Source organism: Cardiocondyla obscurior, linkage group LG29, assembly GCF_019399895.1.
Source record: "Cardiocondyla obscurior isolate alpha-2009 linkage group LG29, Cobs3.1, whole genome shotgun sequence".
NCBI classification, from domain to species: Eukaryota; Metazoa; Arthropoda; class Insecta; order Hymenoptera; family Formicidae; genus Cardiocondyla; species Cardiocondyla obscurior.
The window spans coordinates 1048260-1075729 of NC_091892.1; the positions used below are offsets into that span (position 1 = coordinate 1048260).

Consider the following 27470-nt stretch of genomic DNA (forward strand, 5'->3'; position numbering starts at 1 on the left):
GAAACAGGAAGAGTGTGTGTGAGAGAGAAAGAGAGAGCATCCTAAAGATTGTCGATCGAATGTAATAATTAACGCGGGATGGAACGGAGAAGTCAAGGAGAAGAGAAGACGCCAAAGATGCGAGTGTGTGTAAGTTATTTATTAAATCGATAAATATACAAGCTGCTGCAAAGAAAATGCATTACTCGACCGATCCGAACGTTCGAATCACATTTCGCGTATCGCCTACTGTTAGCCTCGGCGCGCAAAACAGCGCCGAGATCAAAGAACCTCGAACGTGTATGTACAAGTTAGTAGTCTTTAAATTAACATAAAAGAAAACACCAGCTTCGGACAAGACGTCGAACGACCAAGCGAATATCGATCCTTTCTCTTTGAGCCGAGACGAAACTTGCTTAATGTAATAGAAATATTAATCATAAATAATGCACATAAATATATGCCTCTATATCTACGAAATTAAATACATCGCGATTTTAATTTTTTTTTTTTCACAACCGAGATCGCGCTTGATTTTCAGAAGCGAGACTTTGCTGGGTTCTTTTGAGTAATCGAATCATTTCTCTTTGTTTAGTAATCGACGATCTGGCGGATCCAGTCAAGGTAGTGAGAGACGCGGGTGTAGACGCCGGGTACGTTCGGTTGGCCGCAGCCGATGCCCCAGGATACGATGCCAGTCAGCTGCCAGTGACCTTGGCGCTCGCAGACCATCGGGCCGCCGCCGTCGCCTTTGCACGCATCCTTGCCCTCTTCACCGCCGGCGCAGACGAAGCCTGGATGCAGGTTGAAGCTGGGTCCCAGCCGTGTCCGCTTCATCTGCTGCTCGCACACGTGATTGCTGACGACAGGTACGTCCACTTCTTTCAGAATGTTCTGATACTTGCCGTAATCGCCGAAGGCATCTTTGCCCCATCCGGTAGTCCAGCATCTGTTATAATTAAGATTTGCTACATTAAAGCGCACCGTATTAATGAGCGATGGTCCGCTCGAAAGAGTCTTTAATTTACAGTCATTTTGATTCTTTATGAACTTTCTCATATCATTTTTTAAATATGATTTGTTACTTCTTTTTATCATTAACGCGACATTAAGTATAATATATAAAGAATAGAATTTTCTTTACATTCGTTATTTGTCAAACAAGTTCATAGGATGATAAGATTTAAAATCAGAATATATACTATACATATAATCGTAAGTTTAGAAAAAAAATATCTATGCACGTTGTATAATTGTTTAAGTAATTTTTCTTTCCGCAATGATATATCTCGTTTTATAAAACGCAAAGGTTTACCTTGAACCAGTGAAATCGTCGTGTTTATCCGGCAAACAGGCGGCGCTAATGTGAGGGTTTTTTCCAAAATCGACGTCGTGATCCAGCTTTAGAATAGCAATGTCGTTGGCAAGAGTGCCGGCGTAGAATTCGGGATGAACGAAGACGCTGACGATGTCGCGCTCAATGTAGGGATAGAACTCGACGTCGTGATTCACGTCCCATTCGCCTAACCGTGCGCGAAGATCACGACCGGCGTGGGTTTTGACGCAATGAGCGGCGGTGATGATGTGCCGGCCCGAGATCAATGTACCTCCGCAAACGTAGACACTTTCCGTGGTATCCTTCTTAAGAATAGCTACTTGCCATGGGTATTCGCCTGAATTAAGAAAAATTTAATATAATAATAGATAATATAATCTAACATTTATATGATAGGTAAATCATTCACAATTCAATATTTATAATTGCATATATATGGAAAGGAGCTCAAATTATTAATTGTCGGTAATCAATTTTACTTTAAAATTATATAAAATTATATATCAAGTATTTAAAACGTATGAAAACTTTATACTCGAATTTTATTATAGCCGTGATATTAATTTGCGATAAAAATTAAATTTTAAACATTAATTTCAATATTATGTTAACTCAAATTTGAATTCTAAGTCAATAAAATTGACATCATTTATAATTAAACGTTTACTAAATTATAACAATAGAAAAGATCTTAATGCTTTTCTATCTTAATATTCTCTAAACGCGGGCATTTCTCTCTAAAACTTCCTTAACTCAAACCGTTGACAATTGGTTCCTTTTCCACAAATGCTATCTGTTCAGTAAATTACGTTAGAAGTCGCGTACCGAATTCGGAGTCTCCGTCAACGTAAACCGGCGTCTTGATACGGCCATTGATGCCCTGTGTGTTTCTAACTCCGCATTGACCGGGTCGCGGTCGTGCTCCTATTACGTGCGATTTCTGGCAGCAGACGTGATGAGAACCACAAACCGGCGGACGTCCGTATCGTCTCTGCGGATAGAAAAGGATTGGTCAATTGATCTCGTCTTAAAGGACCCGCGACGAGGTCTACTTATCGTGTTCTCCGAGTCTATCTGTGCTATACCCTGCCGCTCAGTTTGACAGTCCCCGCGTTTCGTAAAGTTCGCGGAGTCGGTATCGATGTGCGATCGTCGTCCTGAGTCGCCCGCCGACGGTCTCAGCCGCTTTACAGCGGAACTACAACCTCGTTATTACAACGGTTAAATCTGTTCGCCAGAGCGAGCAGATCAACCGAGCGTGTCCTTACCTCCGACGTCGTTTCGCTTAACGCCGTCGCTCCGCGTCTCCTTCTGTTCGAGAAGGTAATCCTCCCGCTCCTCGGTCGCTCGCTGCCGGCCAGTCCTTGCGGCGGAGCCTTCGGCAGATCCTTCGACAAGGATTGTATACCTTTCGTCGCCGACGCGTTTCTCACACCGGCGTTTCTATAGTAATCGTCTTGATAATTGTCCGCATAATCGTAGTCGTCGTAATCGTCGTTATCGTCCTTGTAATAAGAAGGATAGAATCCGCCGTGTGGCTTGTGGTAGATCGGCTCGTGATGGGGAACAACGTGCGACGGATAGAACGGAGGTCTCGACGGATAATGATAGATCGGTCTCTCGTGATGCGTGTGATAATGAGGAGCGTAAACGCCACCGTAATTTCCACCGTAATGACCGCCGTAATGACCGCCGTGCAGTCCGTATTTCTTGTGAGCCAGGAGATGGCCTAGCTTGTGAATAAGTCCTGGATTGGGCGTTACGTGAAGGTTCACGAAAGGTTTCACGACCTTTTCGCCGTACTCGTCTTTGGTGACCTGCACCGCTACGAGCGGATTCACGGCGACCGGGCCGAGATTTATGCCCTGCCCGCCGACCAGCCCGTAGCCTGGCGTGTACCCGGGGATCCCCAGGGAATTACCAGGGTGAGGCGCGATCGGACCGACACCACCGGTCTGCGGTAGGCCGAAACTGACACCCCAAGTCGGCCTCACGTTCAGTTTCGAGGAGTCCAGATTGCCGGTTCCTACCGTCAGTCTCTGCAACGAGAGAGTCGAACAAATTCACGTGGAACCAAAGTCGATTTTCTCTCTCTCTCTTTTTATCCCGATCACATTTTATTTTTGGGAAGATTAGCACGTTGATTATAGCCGAGATTTCCATCGTTTTCCCCTCTCATTTGCTCGCGCTTTATTAGAAACGTTCGTTCGACCCAGATCGCACGAGTCCCGATGTCCTCCGCTACAGCGGCTTGTAATCTATCGTTTCTAGTACGTACGTTTAATTGCATGGCTGCGTGGTCTAGGACGAACCGACTGTGAGCGTGTCAAACTGAGCGGTACGTGTTAGAACAGTTACAGCGTTACACATAAATGAGATTATAAGTAGCATGCATTTTACACGTCCGATAAATTAATTAATATACGAATTGAGCTTCCGATGCGTCGAGTTATTTAAATTTAAGCTTCGCTCTCGAGATTATTGGTCTTAGATTATTTATATATCGATTGCCGCATCGTCCGCTCGAAATCCGTGAGAAAACCGGGAGGAACAATTGTGTCAACTTACTTCTCGTATCTCTTGCTTGTCGTCGTTCTTGATAGCGTGCTTAACATCTCTGCGGCTTCGCTTCGTAACTTCCGCTTTCCCAGCCTCTTCCTTCGTCCGTTCGTTTTTCGTCTCCTCGATCTGCTCGGTCTCGTTCACTCCCTTGGGCACCCTCGCGACGCTCATTGTGCCGTTTCCGTCGGTGATCACCACCTCGACAGTTTCAGCCTCGATATCCTTGTCGAGATTGCGCGGATCGATAGCCAAGTAAAGATCGTCCTTGCGGCCAACGTGATTGAGCGTCGCGCATTGATCGTACGGCACGCATACGCAATCCTCGTAGGACGTCGAACTGAAACCATTATCGCCGTTGTTGAACTGATAATCGCCGTCGAAACCACCGTTGCTCGAGAATTGATTATTATTGCCGAGTTGTCCACCGGTAGCGAACTGTTTGCCGTTCTGCTTTTCGTAAGCGGGATAACGATCGGCGTAGCCCTTCGCGGGCGAGGGGGAGATCGACGGGCCGCTGTTGCTCGTGGGCGTTTTGATCTTGAATGCTTTCTTGTAATCCTCGAAGTCGTTAAACGTGGAACCGTAGGTACCGCCGTTTCCATATCCGTAATTGCCGAGGCCGCCGCCGCCGATGCCGCCGCCGCCGATGCCGCCGCCGCCGATGCCGCCGCCGAGTGCAGGGGATGACGGAATTACGGCCGGGTTGGCAATGCCAGCGGCGTCCCCGTGATGGTAATGATGATGAACATGTTGCTGAACGCCCGAGCCGCTCGGTTGATGCAAAACCACCTGCTTCTTGTCGATGAACTTATCCTCGAAATCGGGTTCGATGTCGACGCCGCCGTGTTCGTATATGGGCTTGGACACGAACGGAGGAGGAAGGCCAGGTTTCTTGTACCCGGGATAAGGTCCGACGAAACTAGGCGGAGGAGGTCTTCCGAATGGCGGTCCGGGATAAACGTTAGGTCCTAATGGGGAACCGAAACTCGGAGGCAACGGTATGGGTCTCGCTGGACCGTAGGGCCTACCCTTCACGGGTATGGCTGGCAGTGGGCGGCCTACTGGTTTAATAGTCACCGGTTGAGCGTAGATTACATCATGCGGATGAATATCGCGATGCGGAGAATAGTAAGGGCGTCGTCCTTCGATGTCTTCACACTAGTTAACATATCGATATTCTTTTTTTATAATCTTAATAAAATCATTTCGACGCTATATATAAACTTTTATTGATAAATAAGTTTAATCTCGTAAAAGTATACTTACGTTCATCAAACCGAGGGTGCAAAGCTTATCCCTGATGTAAGTACGTGCGATCGTATCGTTGCCAAGCTGCAGAGCATTTTTTACATTAGGATCAGAATAAATTTCATCGTATCCTTCGAGGTTGCGACCTTGCCGATTAGACACGAGAATATTGTCGACTACAGATTCAATCTATAATTAAATATAAAAATGTATTTTAGTGTAAAAATCTATATTTTCTACGTTTATATATCTCTTGGACTTTTTTTTCTTTTTTTTTTTTTACTCGATACGATATTTATCAAAAATTTATATTGTATTAGTTTCACTTTTATATATGTTAACATCGAATATTTTAACAATGATAAAATCTGTACCGATTGCTGACTAACGACGTCGGCCACTCCGCTGGTGCTCGATTGAATATTTGCATTATAAAATGGTTGTTGCGACTCTTTTTGTTGCGTATCAGGAACGTCGTCGAATGTGACGGGACGATACTTGTTCTGTTCTACATTCGATGCTTCAGCTAAATCTTGATTTTTCCACGGCTGCCATTGCTGCTGTGAAGAGTCACTCGGCGTCTCGTACACTTGTGTACCAAATATTTGCTGTGCTATTACCAAGCAAGCTATCAGGACGAATTGCGTCCTCATCCTGTAACAGAAAATAAAAAGGCTTAGCTCTGCGTCTATCTTTTTAATTTTTTAGCTTATAATTTCGATCGTATTATTATTCAAATTCTATTATTAAATCTATTATGAAAATTTAATACACTAAGTATTAATATAGAGTTCTTTTTTTTTTTACAGGTGTGACTTCGATGCGGTAGGTGGGCTATAGAAAATTCGGAGGACATCATCTAACGCTAAGCAACTCTTGTTCTACTTAGAAAACAATTCAGTGCTCGCCGCCGGCATTAGTGAACGTACGAATTGCAATAGATTCGTCAGTCGTTTTCTTGAGAGTGCTGTATACGTATATACGGTATCGCACGAAAGATTATGCTTAATAAGTTGTCTCGATTCTAATTAACTTGGGTGCGGTTTCCACGAGTGTTGTACGCGGACGGAAAATACGGCCCGACATCGCGGACTGAGAGGAGGAGGAGGCCTCGGAAAGGCATCACGCATCAGCGGAGCAACTCCTGGGTAAACATCATTTTTTCTTTTATAAAATTCACATCTTTCTCGTTTTGACGATAGAAAACTTTATTTTTAATTATCTAATTAATAAACTAATTAAAGACGCCGTATAATTCTTTTAATGATGGAAGACATGTTCAGCATCTCTATAATTAAATTTTATATTTGTTTGTTACAGATTATCGTGCAAGCTGTATCATCAACTTCGCTGCTGCGCATCGACCGGTGAGTAATATATATATTCTTTTTTATAATGCTAGCGTTTTGGAGAAAGGTTATATGCAAAAAAAAAATAAAAAATAATAAAAACTTTACAAAATAATTAAATTTTACAAAATAGTAAAAATTAAAGTAACAACGCTCTCGCGACACGAAGTGAGGCAAGCGAGAGAAGAAAATAGTATCGCGATAAAGCAGTAATTTGATTATTTTATTTTATTACTCTTTTCTTTTCAATTTTCACTCTATTACTTTAATTTAATCTTTGACAAAGTGCCACATTTTCTTCTTTTCAATCGATCTCTCGGGAATCTCTCGACAATTTCTCTGCGAGTCAAGCGTGGATCCACGTGAAAGTGCATCTCACCTTTCTCCGTTCGCTTTATTGTTCACGACGAACCGCGGAACAGTTGCCTCGGCTCGAAACTGGGTCAAAATCGTGAAAGATCGTATTTGACCTTTCGTGCGATTATACATTTGAATTTTATTTAAGCTCTGTTTAAAAGTCTATTATACCTTTAATTGCTCGAGAAAGCAAAAGGTCTTTATCTTACCGGGACAACAATCTTACTTATCCACGTGTAGATACCGGTTTCCGGCGGTAACGGTACCGGGGCTAGCTAAGAGAGGCTATCTTGCTTGAAAACGTACACAGGCGTGTAATTAAACTAAGAAGGGACCAACGAAAGCGAGAGGAAGTTGGGTGAAAGTCGTTTGACCGGTTTGTACAAACTGGCGTCCCGTGCTAAGCACATCTTCTCGTATTTTACACTTTCCGAAATCGCTTTGTGTAGAGGGAAAGCAATTGCGTAACCAATGTGGTATGACGTCCACTCGGGCGGGATAATTTAAATTTTAAATTAGGTAAAGGGTCTCTATATGCAGTCTAAACGCTTGCGTTAGAGCATTTTGATAATTAATCAACAAACTTTAGGCAGGCACCGCCGGATTTGGCAAAGGCGCGTATTATAACATGTCACAATGCGTCTTCCCGTCTGCCGCCTACGACAGTGAAAGTGGTTGCGTGTTACGTGCGTGCAAATAATTTCAATATTTTACTTTCTACTTGCCTTGACATCCCGATCGTATCGCGAATTCGCATTAGGAGTTTTCAACTACGCACCGTAATATTTTTCTATGATACCCAAGCTGCGACGAACCGGCTTTATATTCTGTTTAACCATCCTCCAATGACTAGCTTCTTACAATAAATCAATTATCTCGAAGTAGGTCGGCAATGCAAAAACAATTAAGTCATTCTAGTCACTCGACTCATTAAAAGTTTTATGGCTATTAAAAATCTCTAACATCTCCATGTTTATTACACTAAATCGTCAAATTTGCATTTTTTTTTCTTATTAAAGTTTATTCTTAAAAAAAAAAAACACAATCTTACAAGACATATTTAAATATTTAATTGTAATGTTTAAAAGTCCCAAGTTTTAATTTTACTTGAAAGTATTCGGTTAAATAAAAGTTGATTATTAATTTTTTTTTTCTTTTAAACGACAGAATGTAGGGCAATTCGTTCTTTAGCATACAATAGTGGGTCAGATATGCTTGACAAATTCACGAATCTGATAGAGACGATGCAGAGGTGTATTTAAAGAGGAGAAAGTTTTTATGTTATATTTTTCAATAGAGTAACGCGCGTAGGCGAATAACTCTTCACTCCTAATTTCGATAAAGAATTTTACATTTTATGAAATGCATTTATCTGCGCGTTTCGGAAATATATTGAAATCTCGTCTCTCCAATTATTAAACAAATAGGGATGAGCGTATGCAAATATTATATTGTCTCGGTCAATCGGTAATCGATAAAAACATTTTCTTGTTACGATCGCCGTGTGTCGCCCGGGCGCGGAAAAATATTTTTCCTTTTGAAAAATAATAGAATCCGCTGAATTAGACAAGTTACTTTATAATTAAACATGAGATTCTACATCCATTTTTCATGATTTACATTTAGCTTGTAGCTGAAAGCATCGCCACTTCGAAAACATTGGACTATTTACTGAAAGAATTATTTGTATAATAGCTTCAACTGTTATGTTTTAATTTTGTCGCTAATTAATTTATAGCTAACAAAATAATACGGAATTCACAATTTTATATAAAATGCGTATAGAAATTGTATTACTATCTTTTTTTTTTATTTTATTATTAAATCGATTCTTTACAATTGTTAATTATATTTTCGTGCACATTTGAAATTAAAATTTAAATTTAAATTTTGAAAAATGGACTGACATTAGTGTAACAATAACTTTATATTAATATATTTTTTTTTTTTTATACAGTATTACAAGTTAGTTAGGTGAAAATACATACCTAGCCGTCGTGTCCAAACGCACCCGCGATAAACTGATTTTCTCGGTCTGCTACCGCGTCTTATACTCTGACTCTCGCTCTCTAACCGAACACTTTCTCCCTGCACAACTGCGGCAGTCTATGCTTTTACCGAAGTCGCCACGAATCTTATATACAAGCCGTCCCTTTCGGGGATGCTGAGGCCCGTCGCCCATCCGTGAACCATCGGTGGGGTAGATCCCGTGAGTCATTCATCGCTAGCCGGACATCCGTCTTCGTGATGGTTTTTTCTGACGCACCGTGAAAATAAAACGAATAAAAAAAAAAAGAATTAAAAAAAGAAATTTAAAAAAGTAGTTCGAGTTACCATAGCGCATATACCTCCGTAATGCTAGACTCATCTCTTCGTCGCATGAATATGAAAACTCGCATCTCGTACCATTTTCTTCTTTTCTCTCTCAGTATCACCGTGACGTCCTATTTTTTCGATTCGCATACATTGAAAAACGATTTATTCTATTTTATACATGGGAAATCATATTTTATACTGTACTTACTGTTTTCTCTCGATAGTATTTGGAGTATTTATTTTATCGGAAAAATACAAAGAACACAATGAACTCCAACGTGGCGCGGTTAAAATTTAAATAGGGGCTTCGGTAAAGATTTATACTGGATAATCCATTAATCCTGTGCTACGAAAGAATAACAATGATATATTTAACATTATTTCTGTTAAATACGTGTCTTAATTCAACATTTGCAGAATTAGAACAAAATTTCCATTATCTTGACAAAAGGTCCGCTTCATTAAATTATATAGACAATGTTGTACACATATATTTTATACTTGCCTTATGACTGATTTCGGTGATTCATTATATTAAAAAGCATTTTATATTTATAATAATAAAAAAAAATGTATAACAAGAATCGCGTAAGGATATTTTTAATTATTATCGTGCATAAGGCGCGCTGCTTTTGCAATTAAAAATAAAACAATATAAAATATTAAAATTTCAATATTCCCTGCATCAATTAAAAGAATTTTTTTTTCGCGAAAATGAAAAAGAAACGACTGCGATGTAAAATGCCATCAGGTACGAAGAAGTCGCGGACTCGTATGGCCTTTCGTAAAATTAGTTTGCCACATAATTCGGAGAACACCGAATGGGTTTTTCTCTCTCGTACGTTATGTAAGTGACAGAACGTATGCAAACGCAGAATTGTTGTCTAGCATTTAATTAACATTTAATGAATGAACTGTACCTTACACAATTATGCTTGACGTCATTTTCGGGCACCTCGCCAATAAGCTTGCGCAAATAATAATAAATATCAGGCTCGATTAGAGGAAACTTTAATTAATGTTGCAACCGTATACTCCAAAAACGATCATAAATTCATGGTCATTGACTTAAATTATTACCCCGCGACGGCATTAATTTCACTCTAGTCGAATTTGTAATAATAGAATTATGTTGCAAGAAGATTTTTCTCACAGAATCATGCCGCGTCTCCCAACATAAACCGTTACGATCGAAAAGAAGAAAATGTATCCGATATGGATACTCTCTTCTAGCGCTCATAAAGTGCATCGACCTTGACTTCTTGGATCATCGGGTTCAATAAACAAAATAGTGATTTTCACTCTCGATATCACAGTAGAAAGTGAGGAGGCGTGCGCTACGAAAACGAACGACGTCTTCGTGCCGCTTTGAGAAAACGAGTATCGCCCATCAATCTAAACGAACACGATATGATTACGTATTATTAAAAAAAAAAAAAAAAAAAAAAAAAATAGGAGACTACCGTTAGGGCTTAAACGCATCACCGAGCTCCGTATCTCGTAGTAAATAATTAAACTTCGGATCAAGATCCGGGAGAAAGTACTCGTGGGTGCGTTTTAAGGGTCCGTGTCAATGAATTTTTCCATAATTTCGGGTCTCATAGGAGTTTTATCGAACTACGCGGTTTCTCATCGCGAGAAAGTTGTACGATTTCGTGATTTCAGCAGAGTTCCCGCGTGAAAATTTTCAATTCCCGCCGCTTCAGTTCCCGGAGGGTGAATCACTTAAATTCGGGTGAGGATTTAGAATCCACGAAGCGTTACACCTTTTCTTTTGATTTTTTTTAAATCTTTTTTCTTTATCGCGAACCGATGATATCGTAACAGCGTGTCGATTGCCTTTCACAGGCCACGCACCGCGTCATTACGTAACAGGGATTTTCCGCGGGCTTTCGTAACACTGGGAATTTTGTGTCGCGGGTCGCGTTAAGCCGCGCGTGAATTGTCTTGACCCAATTCAGATATCCTTCTACGCTTGCCTTTTTTTTTCTTTTTTTCTTTCCTGCGCCGTAATGCAAATGGATGCGCTGCTGCGAATAACGCAGACAATAATGCGAATAACTTTACGTGCGGACAATAGCCCCCGCGCTCGGGCGTATTAAGATTCATTCAAAATGCATCCAATATTATAACGCAAAATATATATGAATTTTTCAAAAGAGGAGGGAAGCTCTTAGCAATCTATTTTATGCAAGAAAAGAACGATAAAGAGGATCAGCTATGACTACGTAATTTCTTCGCGGCAGTTGAGGAAGGGTGGAGGAGAAAGAGAGAGAGAAGATAAAGGTTTAGAAAATAAATACATCGACTTTCATTAAGTTCTTTATTATTTAATTTTTTTTTATTGTTTTGTTTTGCGTGGATGAGATTACACGATAGATGATTATCGATGAGGAGAGAAGCTGCGTGTCGCTACGCATACTTCCACATGGGCCTTACTGAGGTCGACGGCTACCGGTCTGATGATTTTTGCGGTCAGTAGGTAATATGGTATCCATGTTGCTCGATCGAGTAACTTGACGGGATCTCCGCGATCGGCGAGGAATAGTAAGCGTACGGCGATACCTGAGTAATAACAAGAGGCCGCAGTAATAAAAATAAGACCGCGCTTTAATTTTTAACGTGGTTTGATTATAGAAATCGTCGTCGTTTCGAAATATCTTGAATAATATAATATATACTTAAGGAGAGAAGAAAAAAAAAAAGAAAATAAAATCTACAATTCGGAAAATCGAATCTTGAAACATAAGCTCGCGAGAGGGTCGGTTCTTAAATTGAAGCCATCAGCGCGACCCACCCTTGGGGGTTTGATGGGTAGTCCCGCTGCTATCAGAAATGGAATGTTTTCTCGAAGCGTGAGTCGATTTTCGAACTTCGATCGTCAAAACGTGCGTCTCGATTTTCTTACCTGTGAGAAAACAGGTGCAGCATAAGCGATGCGGGATATCGGCGCGATCACCGGGGTGGCGATCGGGGCGATTGGGGCAACCAGCGGCGTGAGCTTGGCCGTCGACGCCGGGGTTTTCAGCTCGGAGACGAGGGTGAGTGGTTTCGGTGCCGGGGCTGGCGCGGACCACGCCAGACCGACGAGAGTGGCGAGCAGGATCTGCAAGTAATCGTCGCGAGGGGGGAAAAAAGCTCGCTTCTTATTTAAATTGGAAAAGTTCGGCGCGTTGCACGTCGGCGAATATAAGTAACCGTTGAAGCGCGCGAAGTAAATGAGTCTACGTGAGGCAAATATTGTTATGGCGAGGCACTTTTCGCGGCTGAAACGAAAGCGGCCACCACTTCCGGAAAAAAAGAAAAAGAAGAAAAAAAAAACGAGCGCGAGTCGCGACGACATTGGGAGACTGTCAAAGACGCCGCCGAGCATAATCGCGATGATTGCGCCGGGGTACGATTTTTAATCCGTTTGAAATTAATTACGAACGGCACTCTTCGCACTTTCCCTCTTCCCTCCACCGAATGGCGAATTTACTTACGAATCTCAACATGACGGCTTCGGGCAAGGATTTCGCGTCGGATGCACTCGGGAACGATACTTCGTGTAAGTGCCCGTGCCAGCCTGATCTCCTCGTACTTATAGAAGTCTCGGGGGATGTCGTAAAAAGTAGACTCGTCCGGCACTACAAAAGTTCCTAACTGCCGTACCACCGCATTCCTCCCCGGTCTCAGGGACGGGCAAGCCTATAGTTACGACGTGATGCATCCTAGCTCGAGGATGCACCGCGCCTCTGCGTTATATTCTCCTCCTAAATTCACTGTAATTTACGGTTACATTTATAACACATTTATAATGCAGATAGGAAACGAGAACTAAATTAATGAGACTCGGAAATAATTAATGTAGCCAAGTGTAAATTTCTTGCAGGAACCCTCGGTTAACTTGATGTTTCCACATCTTCAAATTGCTTTTGAAGGAGAAATTAAGGGATGATCGTAGCGAATATCTGTATTTAAAAAAGAAAGGAAGAAGGAAAAAAATAGGGACTCACGTTAGCGGCGGAACTGATACTTCCTTTGTTATGCAGAAAGATATTTAATAATCCATAACTCACAATACGTCTTCTCAAAAATTAAAAGCGACGGGTTACCTTGTATTAACGTTTCATTCGCATTACGTTGCGTTAAATATACAGCGGATAAAACGCGCACGGCAGAACACTACATCGATAAGAATAATGGCTCGTCCCGGGAAACGTTTCTTCCATTACTTCCTATTTCTATTTCTTTCTATTACGAGAAACAATCGTGGCGCAAGGGCTCTTCGACTTCGCATTTTTCAATTATCGACCCACGTACCTCGGACACAAGCGCGTGTGTTTTCGCTGCAATTCTCCGGTCGGTATTTTCCTCGGCGAGTGTACGTGTACCACGTATACGTTGCCAATGACCGCGTAGGACGGACGTGATTTAAGAAAGGGAGACGCGAGGAGGTTCGATAGGCCAGCGCGACTCGGTTGCACCGCGTCCCTTCGGATACGGCGCGCGATCCGACAATGCTTTACAACGCCATACGACGGGCACCGTAGACCAGGGATACCGAAGCCATTAGCAACACTCGCGGTTCGTTCACCTGAGACCTTGAGGATCCCGAGCGTGCATATTCCTTCGAAGGCAATCGCGCTTCGGGCAATTTATATCGCCGGCACGGGTATTGTATCACCGATCGAGCGGCATGCTTATTGACGGGATAACGCTGGACCCGCATAATTTGCGGGATACAAATTTTAAGAAAATATTGGCTATAAATATATGCGGCGACGTAGTAAAATTGTGCAGGCGCGCGAGTAGTTTCGGGCGTGGATGGGAATGAGTTTCGCAGGATTCTATGGGATTAAATATCAGTATTTTTTTTTTCAAGTACATTAAGTATACGTGAATTGAACATGAAAATGCGTGAAAATTTATTAAGAAATTTTACATCGAATAGGGTGCGTTTAATAGAATAATTTTTATATACAAATGTAGACAAACGTGGTCGACCGGCCTCTTTCCCAGGCCAAAGACTGCCAGCTTCGACGTGTTCGGCCGAATGTCACGCGTGCGACGTGATTCTCGAACTTGGAATAGTTTCTCGTTAGAATTATCCGCGAGAGCATTGTCTCTGCCAAAATAATCGAGAATGATTTCGAATGAATAAGTGCGGCTTTCCCAATTGCAAGCAAAAGCTAACGTAAATGATATTTTAACTCTATGAGCGTCACGGTGGAACCAATTGCCTCTTTAATTTAATATAGCTCGTGAAAATTTCTGTTTGAGGATAAATTCAATTTGTTTTAAAATAAATTTCTCACATAAAATACTCCGTGTTATTTCGCGATTCGATATTAATTTCAACGGTCGCGTAATAATTTATAAAGGATAGATTGTTCCGTTCCGTGAATTCGCGTTCTTTAGAGTTACTCGTCTACTTTGCCCAGAGATCGTTACGCGTGTTGTACGCTGTGACCGTAACTGGACACGGTCTTCTCAGCGAGCAGTTGAGGGTACGTCGAGTAATAGACCGGCGACGCGTACGGTATTTCGCGGGCGGCGAACGTCGGCACCGCGTAGGGTGACGCGAGGGCGAAGGGTTTCGCCACCTCGACCAAGGGACGCGCGTCGTGGATCACTTGATGTCCGTGGGCCTCGATCGTTTTCTCGGCTACCAAGGCGGTCCTCGCCACCGGCTGCGCGTACCCGGCGACCGGTTGCTGGAGCAGTCCGACGTTCGCGTATCTCAACGCGGGCGAGATCGCAGCCACGTAAGGTGACGGATGCACCACGTTGTTACCGTGCGCCTCGATGACCTTCTCGGAAACAAGCCCGCCAACAACCGGCGTGAGAATGGTTCCACATTGCACCGCGGCGATGCCCGCCAAGACGGAAATAACCACCTGCGAAAGAAAACGTTTTCCGCGGGATATGAAACCCTTCGGGATAATCTTGGGAAAGAATAGGATCGCCGGCGGCGACAATATTTCCCGACCTCCTTTACATTCGCAATAAGATTCGAAAAATTGAACGTCCCGTTGGTAAAAATGTGCTCGGAATAGTGATTGCCGACTCGATTGGATTTCACTCGCATTAACGCTTAGTTATTACGCGCCGCGTTATATATAAAATATATATGATATGTATATTAATACATTATGTATTATAAAGTAAAGAATAATGAGCGTTAATGGGTTAGATTCAATCGTCATACAAATTATCAATTATTATACCGATTTTATATATCTATAATTATTTTTAATTATTTGTCTCGAGGACTGTTAATTATCGTATTCCGAGAAAATAGAATTTCCGCGCTTTAATTATTAAATAACGGTGAATTATAAAATGTCGATCTTACCAGCTTAAACATGACGATAGCTAGGTTTTCACTACTTTTGGATCAGAACCTGGGACTGATCTGCACGCATGCGGGTCTACGCATGCTTATATAGGAGAGCGTTTCCGTGATCTTCAAGAAGCCTTCAAGGCCCAATAAGAAGTTGCAATAAGAATTCAACGTCCCCCGTCTATAGGATGTGCCGAGAAATATTCAACGCGCCGAAGGCACGTTCTTGTTTGAAAATATGTACGCGTGTAAGATATACTCCCGCGAACACGTTTCTTGTTGGCGTAAAATATTAAAGATCGTCGGTAGGAGCCGACGGGTTAGGTATTTCATTGAATTTCGCAAAGTTTTTAAAAGGATTTTAAAAGGATGACCGTCGTTTTAAAATCTCTCTCTTTCTCGTTAAGTAGGGCAAATTGGATTGCAAATGCAATTAAAAGTCAAAATAGGCATAATATATAAATATTAAACAGAAGTTAATTTCCAAGTTAAATCGCGCGATGTTTATCAGTCACGAGATCAAACTTGTGGGACATAGATTAGCGGTGTTGCGAAAAATCGAGGATGACGAAGGATATATGGATTACGTTTTTGTCGGCTGTTGGTTCTGAAGCTTTTTGTCATCACCGTGAGCTTGTGGGGTACACTTGACGATCGAACAAAGAGGCTTTGCGATCTTGAGACTTTACTTTTACTCGTCGCCTCCTGGTAACAATAAGCACATTACGCCACAGAAGCAAGGAGGAGTGGTACTCTTCAGAGGGAACGCAACAAAAAGCACTCGAGCGTGAAATTACGGCCGAAAACGCGCTTAATCTTAATGATCTCATTTATCAATTTCAACTGGAAATAAAGCATTAAGGACGGCGATTTCGACAAAAGGCGCTGTCGCAATTGAAAGATGAAAGTTAAACACGACGGGATTAATCAACTTTGCTCAAGTCATTGATTAAGTCGACAACTTTATTTAAAAAAGTAATTAATTCAATTAGGACGGAGTTGAGCTTTTGGTCGGTAACTTTTTTTTTAATATTTGCCTCTTTTCAATCCGGACTCACGTTTATGAAAATATCCCTTTCAATAATAATTAAGTTATACGTACCTTACTATAATTATTTTTTAACGTAAGACGCTCGAGTTTTTTTTTTTTTTTTTTTTTTTTTTTCTTCGATTCGACACGTACGTACAATAATATCCGTACGTACGCTATCTACAGCTTTTCTTCCGCGAGGCCGTAGGTGCGATATTGAATAATTCGCCAAAACTTCCCTCCTCCTTCTCACCCGAGGACTTTTTTAAAGCTTTCATAAAGAATTTAGCAAGTTAGGTTCGTGAAAAGTGCATGGGCGGGTTTGTATGTTCCCTGTAAATATATTCAATACGTGACCCGACGGCGCGCGGTAAAGTTTCGCTTCGCGAATGCCTAGACGGGGAGGACGGCCAAAGCCGAAACTCAAACAAGCGTTGATCGCCAAGTCGGTAAACAGTTTTCATCGAGTCGTTCCAAATCCTATTTTGCGAAAATCCTCACGTAAACGGATAGGTAGGTAGGTAGGTAGGTGGACGTACTCAATGCGGGCGTGGCGTTATGTGCTTAAAAAAAAAAAAGAAAGAAAGAAAGAGAATAAAAAAAAAAAAAATTATAAGAGCGAAATCACTCCGTGATATCAGGACGTGTTCCGTTGTTTGCCGATCGCCTGTGCGAGCAGGGACCTCGAATTCTCTCGGACTGCGCGAGGAAAAATCTGCGATCCTCGATAAGCTCCCAGCGGTACGTGATACGGAGAAATTAGCCCTTAGGTGCAACGCCAAGAATCCGACGAGGTGGAATTTGATAGCTCCTCAGTTCGACAATAACACGTTGTATTATTCAATGAGATTCTATTCTAAGATTTCGATATACATATATTCCAGAAAGATAACTTTAAAGCTAATGGATAAAATATTCAAGTAGTTTTCGAAACGGTGAATTTCTGAATATATATTTTTTTTTTTTCAACGTTGATCTAAGAAAAGGTATCGAAAGGTGAGCACACAGTACGCATTTATATAAAGGCAGAAATGGCAACTTTATTGATCAATCGGTAGCGATCGGTCGTCCCGACCGTGTGAATAGGCTGATACAGGGTTTAGTCAAGGTGCCAGTGTCGATCAGTGGGTTCGGTCGGCCCGGTCGATCGTTATGATGAACCGTTACGTGTCCGGGTGGATGATGGGACATCTTCTTGAGAGAACGGGCGGAAAGTACTTAACGAGTGATTTATCCGAAAGCGACGACGGGGGCGGGGGCGGCGTAGGCGAGTGGCGCAGCATGGGCCGCATAGGCGAGCGGTGCGGCATGAGCGACGACCGGGGCGGTCTTCAGGATCGGTGCGGTGTATGCGAGCGGAGCGGCGGCTACGAGCGGGCTCTTCACGGATACCTTGTAGGTGTTCGCATAGCTGGTGGCAACCGGGACGGTATGGGCGACCGCGACCGCGGGTGCCGCCGCGACGACCGGCGCGGCGTGAAGGGCTGGCGCCGCCAGGTAGCCGGGTTCAGGTGCAGCCGCCACGTAGGCCAGCAGGGCGAAGAGAGCGACGATCTTGAACATGATGATTGAATTCGTTGCTTCGTACTTCGGCAGAGCACTGAAGAGCGAATGGTGCTTGGCCACGCGTCTAGGACCCCTTATATTCGTTGGAGCTGACCTCTCCCACCTCTCTCATGGGCCACCCGATCCCGGGCCACAGGTTCCTGTTGCCTTCCTCACGTCGTTTGTATCGCGATTACTCGTTCTTTTTTTTTTTTTCTCTCCTCTTTTTTTTTTTTCTTTGTTGCGTCGACCACTTGTTGGAGGAGCACTGCCAAGGACTCCCTGATCGTTCGCGGCCTCAGCACAGGCCCTTCACCGCGTTGTGTTTCGTACCCTCGTGTGACGTAGCCTCGACAGAGACGCGATTGTCGATCATCGTTTTGTTTCTCCGAGAAGGACGCGGGAAATGCTCGAAAGGGTGGCCATGGTTGTCGATGGCCTTATCTGCGGGCTCTCTTTGTTTGCGCATACATGATGCTTGAATGGAGAGGTTCAATGACATAGCCTCGACTATCGATCATCAAACTCTCGACAATATAGCCGCGTCCGGAACAATCATACGTAATTATCAAGCGATTTATTGCGTGTACATATTAGCTTGCGGGTCGGCCAACGGATCCAAAATACGAGCTCGGACTGCCTCGGGCAACAACAACGTTTAGAACAGCTTGTCACTTCCTCGATTAATTCTTGACGCACGGAGAGACGTGACAATAATAGCCTCTTAATTGATGACGTCGGTTACGGAACGCACTGGCAACTTCGTTATCGAACTACGGCCCCTCTCCCTCTCGCTATTGTAATTTATTATATCCGTGATGCACCTCGTTAACAATATTTAAACAATTAAAGTACTTGTCAGCCGTTAGACCGACGGGGTCTCAGTTAAAATCGTTAGCCCGCTCGCGCAAAAGGACGCTTCTAGGTTGTTTGCCCTGACTTTGGTCGTTTAGAAGGCAACGCTTCTCTTCCTCTTTGTACTTTACCCCATTTTAATGCTTATGAATTGCAGCGATTTACGAGCCGGGTTGCCTTGCACGCGGACGTCTCTGTCTCTTTCTCTCTCTAGACGGCTGTGCGGTTTTGTCCCACGAAACACGCATACGTTCGTCTAACAAATTTATATGCACAATAACTCGTATGCATGACTTTTTTCCTCAAAAGCTTTTTCCAAAGCTCGTCTGTTTAAAAAGTTTTTTTTTTAAACTTTTAACTCCTGTGTTTACAGATTAGGTAACAATCCGCGAAAGATTAACTATTTTCGGTTACGTGAATAATTACGCAAAGAAAAGCTTATCTCTAATAATTTTTAATTATATTTTTTAAAGATATTTTTTCTTTTTCCCTTTTTTTTTTTTTTTAGTTTTTTCTTTTTCTTATAAAGTATTCTCATTCAGAATCTCCATTTAAAAAGACTCTCTCGTAATTTTCCGGAAGGTTTTTCTAAAGAATTCTTTTTTTTTTTTTTAATTATTGGATTTTTATCCTTCACGTTTATACTTGGCTCGATAAACCGATTTAATTATGGAATAAAATCAAGATCGAGTGGCAGTTACGCCCACGTTGTCCAAAGTCGATGGATATTATGCCGTAAACCGGGATCGAGGAGGCTGTTTGGAGGGAGAGACATTGTGACACAAGTCGCGAAAGTAGATGCTCGACTTACACAATTTCGCGACGTACCTTGCATACGCGTTAGCGAACGAAACAAGCGTGTACGTACGTACAAGTGTGTCTGTTGCTTGCGTCTTTTCCTCTACCCGCGCGTCCCCTCTTCCCCCGTTCTTTACGTAATCACGCATCGGCAATGACAATGCGTGACAGCTCGCAACTGACGAAAATCGCAGCAACCGGTTAAACGTACGCGCGTACGTAACGCGCTTCTCCACGCAACGACGTGTGCGGAATAAAATATTATGCGTCTTTGCGCAAGGTGCATCCACCGTTCTCCTTCTGTCCTCGTTGTTAATTGACAAATTACAACGAATATCACCGCGGCATATCAAAGTTTCACGAACCGCGTCCCGTGACCGAAATGCATAATACGCATGTTTATAGATTTATACATGGACATTTAATGCATTATTAAATTGATGAATTGATAATTGCGGCATCGCAAAATTCGTTTCCGCGATAGGCGTTATGTAATTATTTACATGCGGTAGACCATCGGTACAGTCATAAATTTTATATTACAGCTGATTATGCTCTCGCCCCCTTTCCCGGAAAAGGAGGGAAATCGATGCACATTATTCCGACTGTGTTCGCTATCGTTAAAAGACGCGCTCGATTACAACGATCGGACGTTTTGCGCGGTAATAATTCCTTCTGCCGTCTCGCCGCGGTAATACCGTTGAAACGGCGCTTGCGGCCGATTCCCCGCCTCGCTCTCAATCATTATCCGACCGAAATCTCTGGGTACAGTGAAATCTCGCCGAATCCGGAAGACCTTGGCCCGTGGACGTGCGGGGTCCCGGGCCACTTCTAGATCATAACCGAGGATGGGAGCGATACGTAGAGAACCAGTTCTGGGCCGCGCGCGTAAGAGGGGTTTTTCGAACCTATAAAAAAGGTACCGCGAAACGGATCCCGGTATCATAGTCGATCGGTGAGAACTCGTACGATCCTCGTCTCCGTAAACTTTTTCTACCACCAAGACTACATTTACGTCGCCGTCATGTACAAGTGCGCCGGACTTCTCGCTCTTCTCGTTGCCTGCGTCGCCGCGGCGCCCGCACCCGGCTACCTGGCGTCCGGAGCCGCGATCGCCGCAGCACCCCTCGCATACTCGGCGCATCCAGCACCCTACGTTCACGCGGCCGCCCCGATCGCCTACGCCGCTCATGCAGCCCCGATCGCCTACGCCGCGCACGCAGCCCCGTTCGCTTACGCCGCACACGCGGCTCCGCTCGCATACGCCGCACCAGCCGTCAGCTACATCCACTAAGGTGAATCTGCGAGATGTACCACCCTTGGGAAACACGACTAAGCCGAACATAACTCGGCGAACGTCGTTCGAATTGCTCTCATTATTCGAAAAGCAAGGAAAAAAGGAAAAAGGAAATAATTACCCGTATATAACGTTTTTTTTTTTAATATACTCGAAACATATGCAGAAATGAAAATAAAACATTAAACGTTTTACCTGAACGCTCTTCGTTTTATTTCGCGATTTCCTCTCGGGTGCCACGTCGACAATCCCGGCCGTCGCAGCGAACGTTGACACGTTCGAAACGAGGTATATATTTCGCCGTGTGGAAAGTAATCCTCTTCGAGTACTTAGGGTTCAAAGAGAATTTTAATGACGGCCTGCGTTGAACCGTTCGTATTATGCGCAAAGCCAGATACGTTCGTCAATAAGTTACGAAGGCCTTTCAGCCGTTTTGCGTAAATTAATATTGTAGTTTCGATAGATCGTGCTGATTCAACGACGGATCTACAGATTTTTGAAATATTTCGAAAAATTGTATTAAACGACTGGTTAATATTTCATATTTGCACACTTTTTTTTTTTTTTTTTTTGCGACGTATACTGTTAAATCATCTAAAGTATAAAATGAACGAAAAAGCATTTGTGCGCCCATTTTTTTCTCAGTATTTATTTTTACAAAAAAAAAAAAAAGAAAGAACAATCGTTCTTTTAAAAAAATGTTTTATTAAATATATTTGTGTACGTATAAAACATTTTAACAGAAGCACTTTGCAGAAATACGTTTCTTCACCGCGACAAAATTATGGCGGGGTAGAAAGATGAGTTACGCCAACACCTTTTATTCGTCGTATCGTATTTCCGAATGTGCCCACAACGCAGCTAGATATTTAGCAAAAAGAAGGAGGGGAGGAAAAAAAATATAAAAAAAACGAATTTAGGAAATAAATATTCGCACGGTTTCCGGCGAAAAAGATAGTTCGCGCTCGTAGATCACGCGTATCGAATTCGCGAGGTCGGCGGGCGGACTTCTGCCGTAGAAAGTCGCGTGGTGACCTTCCCGAGCGAGCCTCGCATAACTCTCCTACGCAACAACGCCCATCGTTCATCGTAGGGACGTTCAAAGTCGTCTGCTTTTGCGATCCTGAAATAAACCCCGGCTTTTTAATATTGCGCAACCGCCGACAGCCGCGCGCGCTCTTATTACACGCCGTATATTTTCAAGCCGCGTTATAATCGACAGGTATACGATACGCCCGTATCGTGCACGCGCGATAGGATTGATACAGCTACGCGTTATTACAATGCCGCGTTTATATTCGCTTTACAATGGAAGACGCGCGTGGCATTAATTACAACGCATCCGTGCGACGCTGATGGAAAGATTACGCCTGACGTTGCAGGCGCGGGCAGCCGTACGGTTTCTCAACGGATCCGCGTTAACGCACGTATTGGAACGCCCTGGAAATATCGAGCGGAAGACACGTAATCCCTTGGTTAAGTTACTCATTTACTGGACCACGCGTGGAAGAATGCGAGGCACGACTTTGCATCGCGCGATCTTTTTTCGTATCGTAAGAACCCTACCGGGGAAGATTTCGCTTTTCATATCGCTTGTTCTATTTTATTTTTAATTTTTTCTTTTTTTTTTTTTTTTTTTAATTTGTATCAAGATCTCGTTCTTGCGTTATTTGCGACAACAATAGTTCACCGGTTTCCATGTACGTTCGCAGCCGGTTTAATCGAGTCCGATTAGCGTCGCGACAAGTAAGGAAATCCCGCCGACTTCCGACCGGCTTCGTCGCCGCCGGACTCCGGAAAATGGAGCACGGTCGCGATCACGTACGCGTTCGCTTTTTTTTCCACGGCCGCAACCGGGGGAGGAAGGGAAAAGGGGAGATGAAATCCATTTTCGTTTTCCGGAGCGTTTCACCTTGAGGACGACGTCGTTCGGGTGTTCGCGCATTTCTCTTGGCCCCTCGGTCGACGCGCGGGAACAAGTTGTGCATGGGCATGGGCGGAGTCCGCGGCGACCCTGCTCCAATAAATCTGGAGCACGATCGCGTGCAAGCGATAAGTGAGAAAGTAAATAAATGAATGAGCGACTGTCCGCGGCCCGGCGCGTCCACGACGTCTCGTAATATTTTATATCAATTTCGCCACCGCGTTCTCGGGGCTTGACGGAGGAATAAACGAGAGGCGCGGACAGCGCACGTCAATTAAATACGCGGACTGCGCACGCAGCCCCGACGTAATGCCCCTTTACCGCGAGTGTTCTCCAGCTAAATTTCAAGTCCACTCCCGGGAATATGGAAATGGTAGTAATTTACGAACAATCAACGCCTGATATATGAACCGTCTCCGGCAAATTAGGCTTCGAAGGACTTAATGAATAATAAAAATATATTTCCCGATTTTATTGCCGCGGAATTTTAATTGACGCCCTCGGGGGCCTGAGTCATAAAAATTTATAGCCAAAGGAAGAAATATTATTTCTTTAAATTAAATGATAATAATTATAATAATAAAAAAAAAGGCGATTAACAGGCGCGATCGGCGATTCGCTCATCGGAACGTTCATTATGTGATGTATAAATTAAATTGATGTGAAACGGGAACGTATAATTCATCGAGTATCTCCTTTATCGATCTACCTTGAATGGAGATATTGACTTTAAAGGAGTTGGGAATCGCTTGATAAACAGTTGCGCACGTATATTGTGTAAGTTAATCGTTCGGCCTTGTTAATATTAAAAACGAGCAAATTATCTGTGACACGTTGCAGCTGATAACGTCTCTTTGTATTTAATTCGAGTAAATTGAAGTAAATTAAACGTTATCCGAGTCAAATACCTGATTCAGCATGTAAGATTTCAGTTCTATATGGACAGATTCCGATATTATTCGTTATTCGTATCGATCTCAGTAATCTCGTCGACCCGTGCGAGATAATCTTTTTTTTTTTTTTGAGAGGGAAAACCACTTCGGATACCTTTTTAGCCACCCGGCTTTTTAATGCTCGTGTAACGTGATCGGCAATTATCAAAATATGCGATCGAATATCGAGGCGATAAGGTCGCGCGTCTTTAACGAAAACGAGCGCGTGTTACATAAAGCGCGCGTTATTACATAAAATCGAGAGATTGAAGTTACGCCAAGGTAAAACGACCAAAAACGACCCGATCGGGATAAACAAAGTTCGCGGGTGCCTCGCCTTAGCCTTGATCTACTCTTAAGCCTCGCTTCTTCCTCGCGCTCGTGAACACGCTACTCAGCACCTCCTTTTCACCTTGCGCAACACTCGCACGCTCCGCTGGATACGCAGATGGACGAACGGACAGATGGTCTAAGACTGAATGTATGAAAGCCTCTAACAATTGCGTCCCTCCCTCCCTCTCCTCCCCGGTCGTACATACGCGGCGGATCTTTGTCGGGCATATCGCCGATGCATCCGATACCGATCGGCGCCCGGCACGCTTCGAGATGCCCGGCGGAACGGGCCCGTCGAAGTTGCGGCAATCCGCGAAAACGAAAATTAATGACGATACGATCAGATAATACGTAACGAAAGAAACCTTTCATGCACGCACGGTATCGAGACCGAGCGGAATAATTAATCGGATGACGTAAGTGTCTGACGGGCAGTTTGAACAATGCCGTAATTTCCCCGAGCTGTACTTTACGTGACCGAGGGACGTTCGTCTTTGGGTGTAGCGGGTGTGGGGACTCTGGTCGCCGCTAAAAGCGCTACGAATAAAATGTAGTCCACGTAAAAGATGAGAACGTATATTAGAAACATATCGTGTACAATAGCCGATGACAATGTTGGTGGCAGTGTCGTAAGCCGCGTCGCCGGCTAATTAATTACAATCGAACGTCGTGAAAGGCGTTAATGCCCCGAGACTGTCGCTCGGTGGTCCCTCGCTCAGTGGTAGTAGCCACCATATCCACCATAACCGTGACCGAGTCCGTAGCCGTATCCATAGCCGAGACCATAACCACCGTATCCAAGACCGTGGCCGTATCCATAACCGTTTGATACGTAGGTGACCGTTGGCGGGACTTTGTATCCGTAGTAGCCGTAATTCACCGCTGGCGAGGCGTAAGTCGGTGCGTAGGCCACCTTAGCGAGAGGGGCGGTGTACGCCACTTTTGTAACAGGTGCAACGATCTTAGCGACTGGCGGAGCCACCGCGACCTGTAGAACAAAACGGGAGAGTTACGCCATACCGTATTTCACCTCGCAATACATATACAAATGAAAATTTCATAAAAAAAATTTTTAATTCTCCCTTAAAATGTGCTCGGTAATTATTCCAATTTTTTTCCCCCCCACCCGTACCCTCCCTTCTGCCCGCGAGCGTTATTTTGCTGAAATAGTAATGCAAAACTTTATTTCCACTGAATTCATTTCGCGCGGTAGCTCGTTTATGGATTATACAGCGAGCCAAGTCGGAACTTTTTTTTTTCACCGAAATTGTCCCCGGATGGGAGGTACGCCGGTATTCTGATAACCCTTTCCTTCCCGCATCGAAAGGGTCCGATTACCTGTCCAACCGAGAACTTATTTTACTTACCTTGAACGTATTAGCGTAGCTGGTCGCAAGTGGAGCGTGCGCGTATGTGATCGAAGGCGCGTACGCTACTCCATGACCCAAGCCGTAACCACCGTAACCGTAACCGCCGTAGCCGTAAAGTCCTCCGTATCCGGAGTAAAGGCCGCCGGCTGATGCGTAGGCAACAGTGGCAAGAAGGACGATCTGTGGTTAAACATATAGGTATAAATCGGGATTCCCTCAGAATTTAAATTATATATAAAATCGTAATGAAATTCAGGCCGAAATGCGATAGAAACTTAATCCATTGTACAACGCATGGAAAAAAAAGACAAAAAAAAAAATAATAATACTTGCGGAATTAAAATTCCAATTATGAAATTGAAACGTGTCCTATTTTTTAATAAAAAGAGTACGTATGTGACGAGCGAAATGAAGTAATGGATTAGTAATTTTCAGACTTTTTCTTTTAAATAAAATCGTGAAAATGTACGTAGGTAAAAGAGGCAACAAAATGGTTAATACGAGCGAAAAAAAAAAAGAAAAAAGAAATAGAAAAAAGGAAAAAGAATTAAAATAACGTACGTTTCTAAAAGGCATTTTATCACCAGTTTTGCTTACGACAGCGAATTATGCGAGATTATCCTAAATGACGATACGAAGCTCCTAAGCGAATGGCTTGCATCGTCGCGTAGGTATAGCCTTCGGCTTTATTTACGCATATTCAGGATGATTTCAAACGCGTATCATACGATATGAATGAAACAAGCGTATTCCAGCGATAAAATCGTGCCCGCGGCGGCAAGTAAAGTTCACAGCAAATGTTACGTCCGAGTATTTCTCACGGTATTGCGACTGTCTCTTTCTCCTTCTTTCCCCGTCCTCCTCACGGTGGTTTCAGATAAGTCTAATCTCCACATAAAAGCAAAGTTATAAGAGGACAAATATCATTTTCGAACTGCGAGCTTTTTTTACATCTCGCGATATATACATTCCTCGATGAATCTGCGCGAATCCCGGCGGTCTGCGGTCTCTTTAAAGAACTCTAACGCGGCCGCTTAAAAAATTATATAAAACTTATACACAAGTGAGATCTACGCGTCGCTCAAAAAAAAAGAAAAAGAAGGAAAAAATAAAAAACCGCGGATATCTATACACTCTCGACGGGAAAAGTTTCGCCCGCCCCGAGTACGCATGCAACGAGTGCTTCACTCACCAACTTAAACATGTTGCTCGAGGTGCTTGCAAACTCTTGTCGGTACTGTGGACTGACTACATCTCGTGTACCCCGTCAGATCACTTATATATCCCTCGGCGGATTGTTTTTGCCGGTGGACGCGCGTCAAAGATCCAAGGGGGAGAGAGAGAGATGCGGAAAAAAAAAAGTTTTCCCTACCAATCGCGGGCGAGGCGAATTCGTAGGTGCGGTAAACAGCGTGGGGTCCGGATTCCCGCGGCCAGCCGATAGTGGGGTGGGTCGGACCCCGGGACTTGTTACGCGTTCACCTAGATCCTAGATCCTTAGCCGGTGCCGCGGATGACTCGCCGCGCGGTCTCACCGCGGCCGTTCGCACGAAGGACGAAGCCATTATCGGTCCAAGCAAGAGAAAAGAAGGAAAGAGAAAAAAAAGAGAAGAAGAAGAAAAAGAATGAAAAAAAAAAAAAATAAGTATCGGTCGTTCGATTCGCATCGTGAGAAAAAGCGCGTTCGTGCCACCTTGAGCGCACACGCGCGCGCGAACGTGCGCGCGATCGCGAAGGGAGGAAAGGGGGACGGTGAGGGTTTACCTCGTGTCCCTCCGACGTCTCTTTACCTGCCGGCCACTCTCAATCGCTTTCTGTAATTATTCGCGCGTCTATGATCTTGTCTGTGCTCCGCGAAGCGTGAACAGAGCAACACGGGGACCTCGACCGATCGAATGTGGCACGCGGTGGTGC

The 27470-nt window shown here is 43.7% G+C and overlaps 4 protein-coding genes across 4 annotated transcripts; all 4 read right to left on the minus strand.

Moving 5' to 3' along the window:
* Positions 1–118: 118 nt before the first annotated feature.
* LOC139112513 (uncharacterized) lies at positions 119–8906 on the minus strand. The gene is given in 11 exon segments (XM_070673555.1): positions 119–928; positions 1295–1652; positions 2141–2344; positions 2347–2422; positions 2425–2489; positions 2492–2513; positions 2584–3354; positions 3884–5035; positions 5144–5314; positions 5500–5779; positions 8820–8906. Coding segments are annotated over 10 exon segments (3456 nt in total). The 5' UTR covers position 5779; positions 8820–8906; the 3' UTR covers positions 119–570.
* Positions 8907–11518: 2612 nt separating this feature from the next.
* Positions 11519–13321, minus strand: LOC139112529 (uncharacterized). The gene is made up of 3 exons (XM_070673584.1): positions 12630–13321; positions 12056–12253; positions 11519–11712 (listed from the first exon to the last, which is right to left on the minus strand). Exons 1-3 carry the CDS (start codon positions 12639–12641, stop codon positions 11623–11625), a joined length of 300 nt encoding a protein of 99 aa, XP_070529685.1. The 5' UTR covers positions 12642–13321; the 3' UTR covers positions 11519–11622.
* A 1255-nt stretch (positions 13322–14576) lies between these two features.
* LOC139112503 (cuticle protein 38-like) lies at positions 14577–18065 on the minus strand. The gene is made up of 2 exons (XM_070673547.1): positions 17895–18065; positions 14577–15026 (listed from the first exon to the last, which is right to left on the minus strand). Exons 1-2 carry the CDS (start codon positions 18063–18065, stop codon positions 14577–14579), a joined length of 621 nt encoding a protein of 206 aa, XP_070529648.1.
* Positions 18066–24746: 6681 nt separating this feature from the next.
* On the minus strand, positions 24747–26813 carry LOC139112512 (glycine-rich protein-like). Its single transcript, XM_070673554.1, has 3 exons — positions 26749–26813; positions 25554–25736; positions 24747–25174 (listed from the first exon to the last, which is right to left on the minus strand). Exons 1-3 carry the CDS (start codon positions 26758–26760, stop codon positions 24902–24904), a joined length of 468 nt encoding a protein of 155 aa, XP_070529655.1. The 5' UTR covers positions 26761–26813; the 3' UTR covers positions 24747–24901.
* Between the last annotated feature and the right edge of the window lie 657 nt (positions 26814–27470).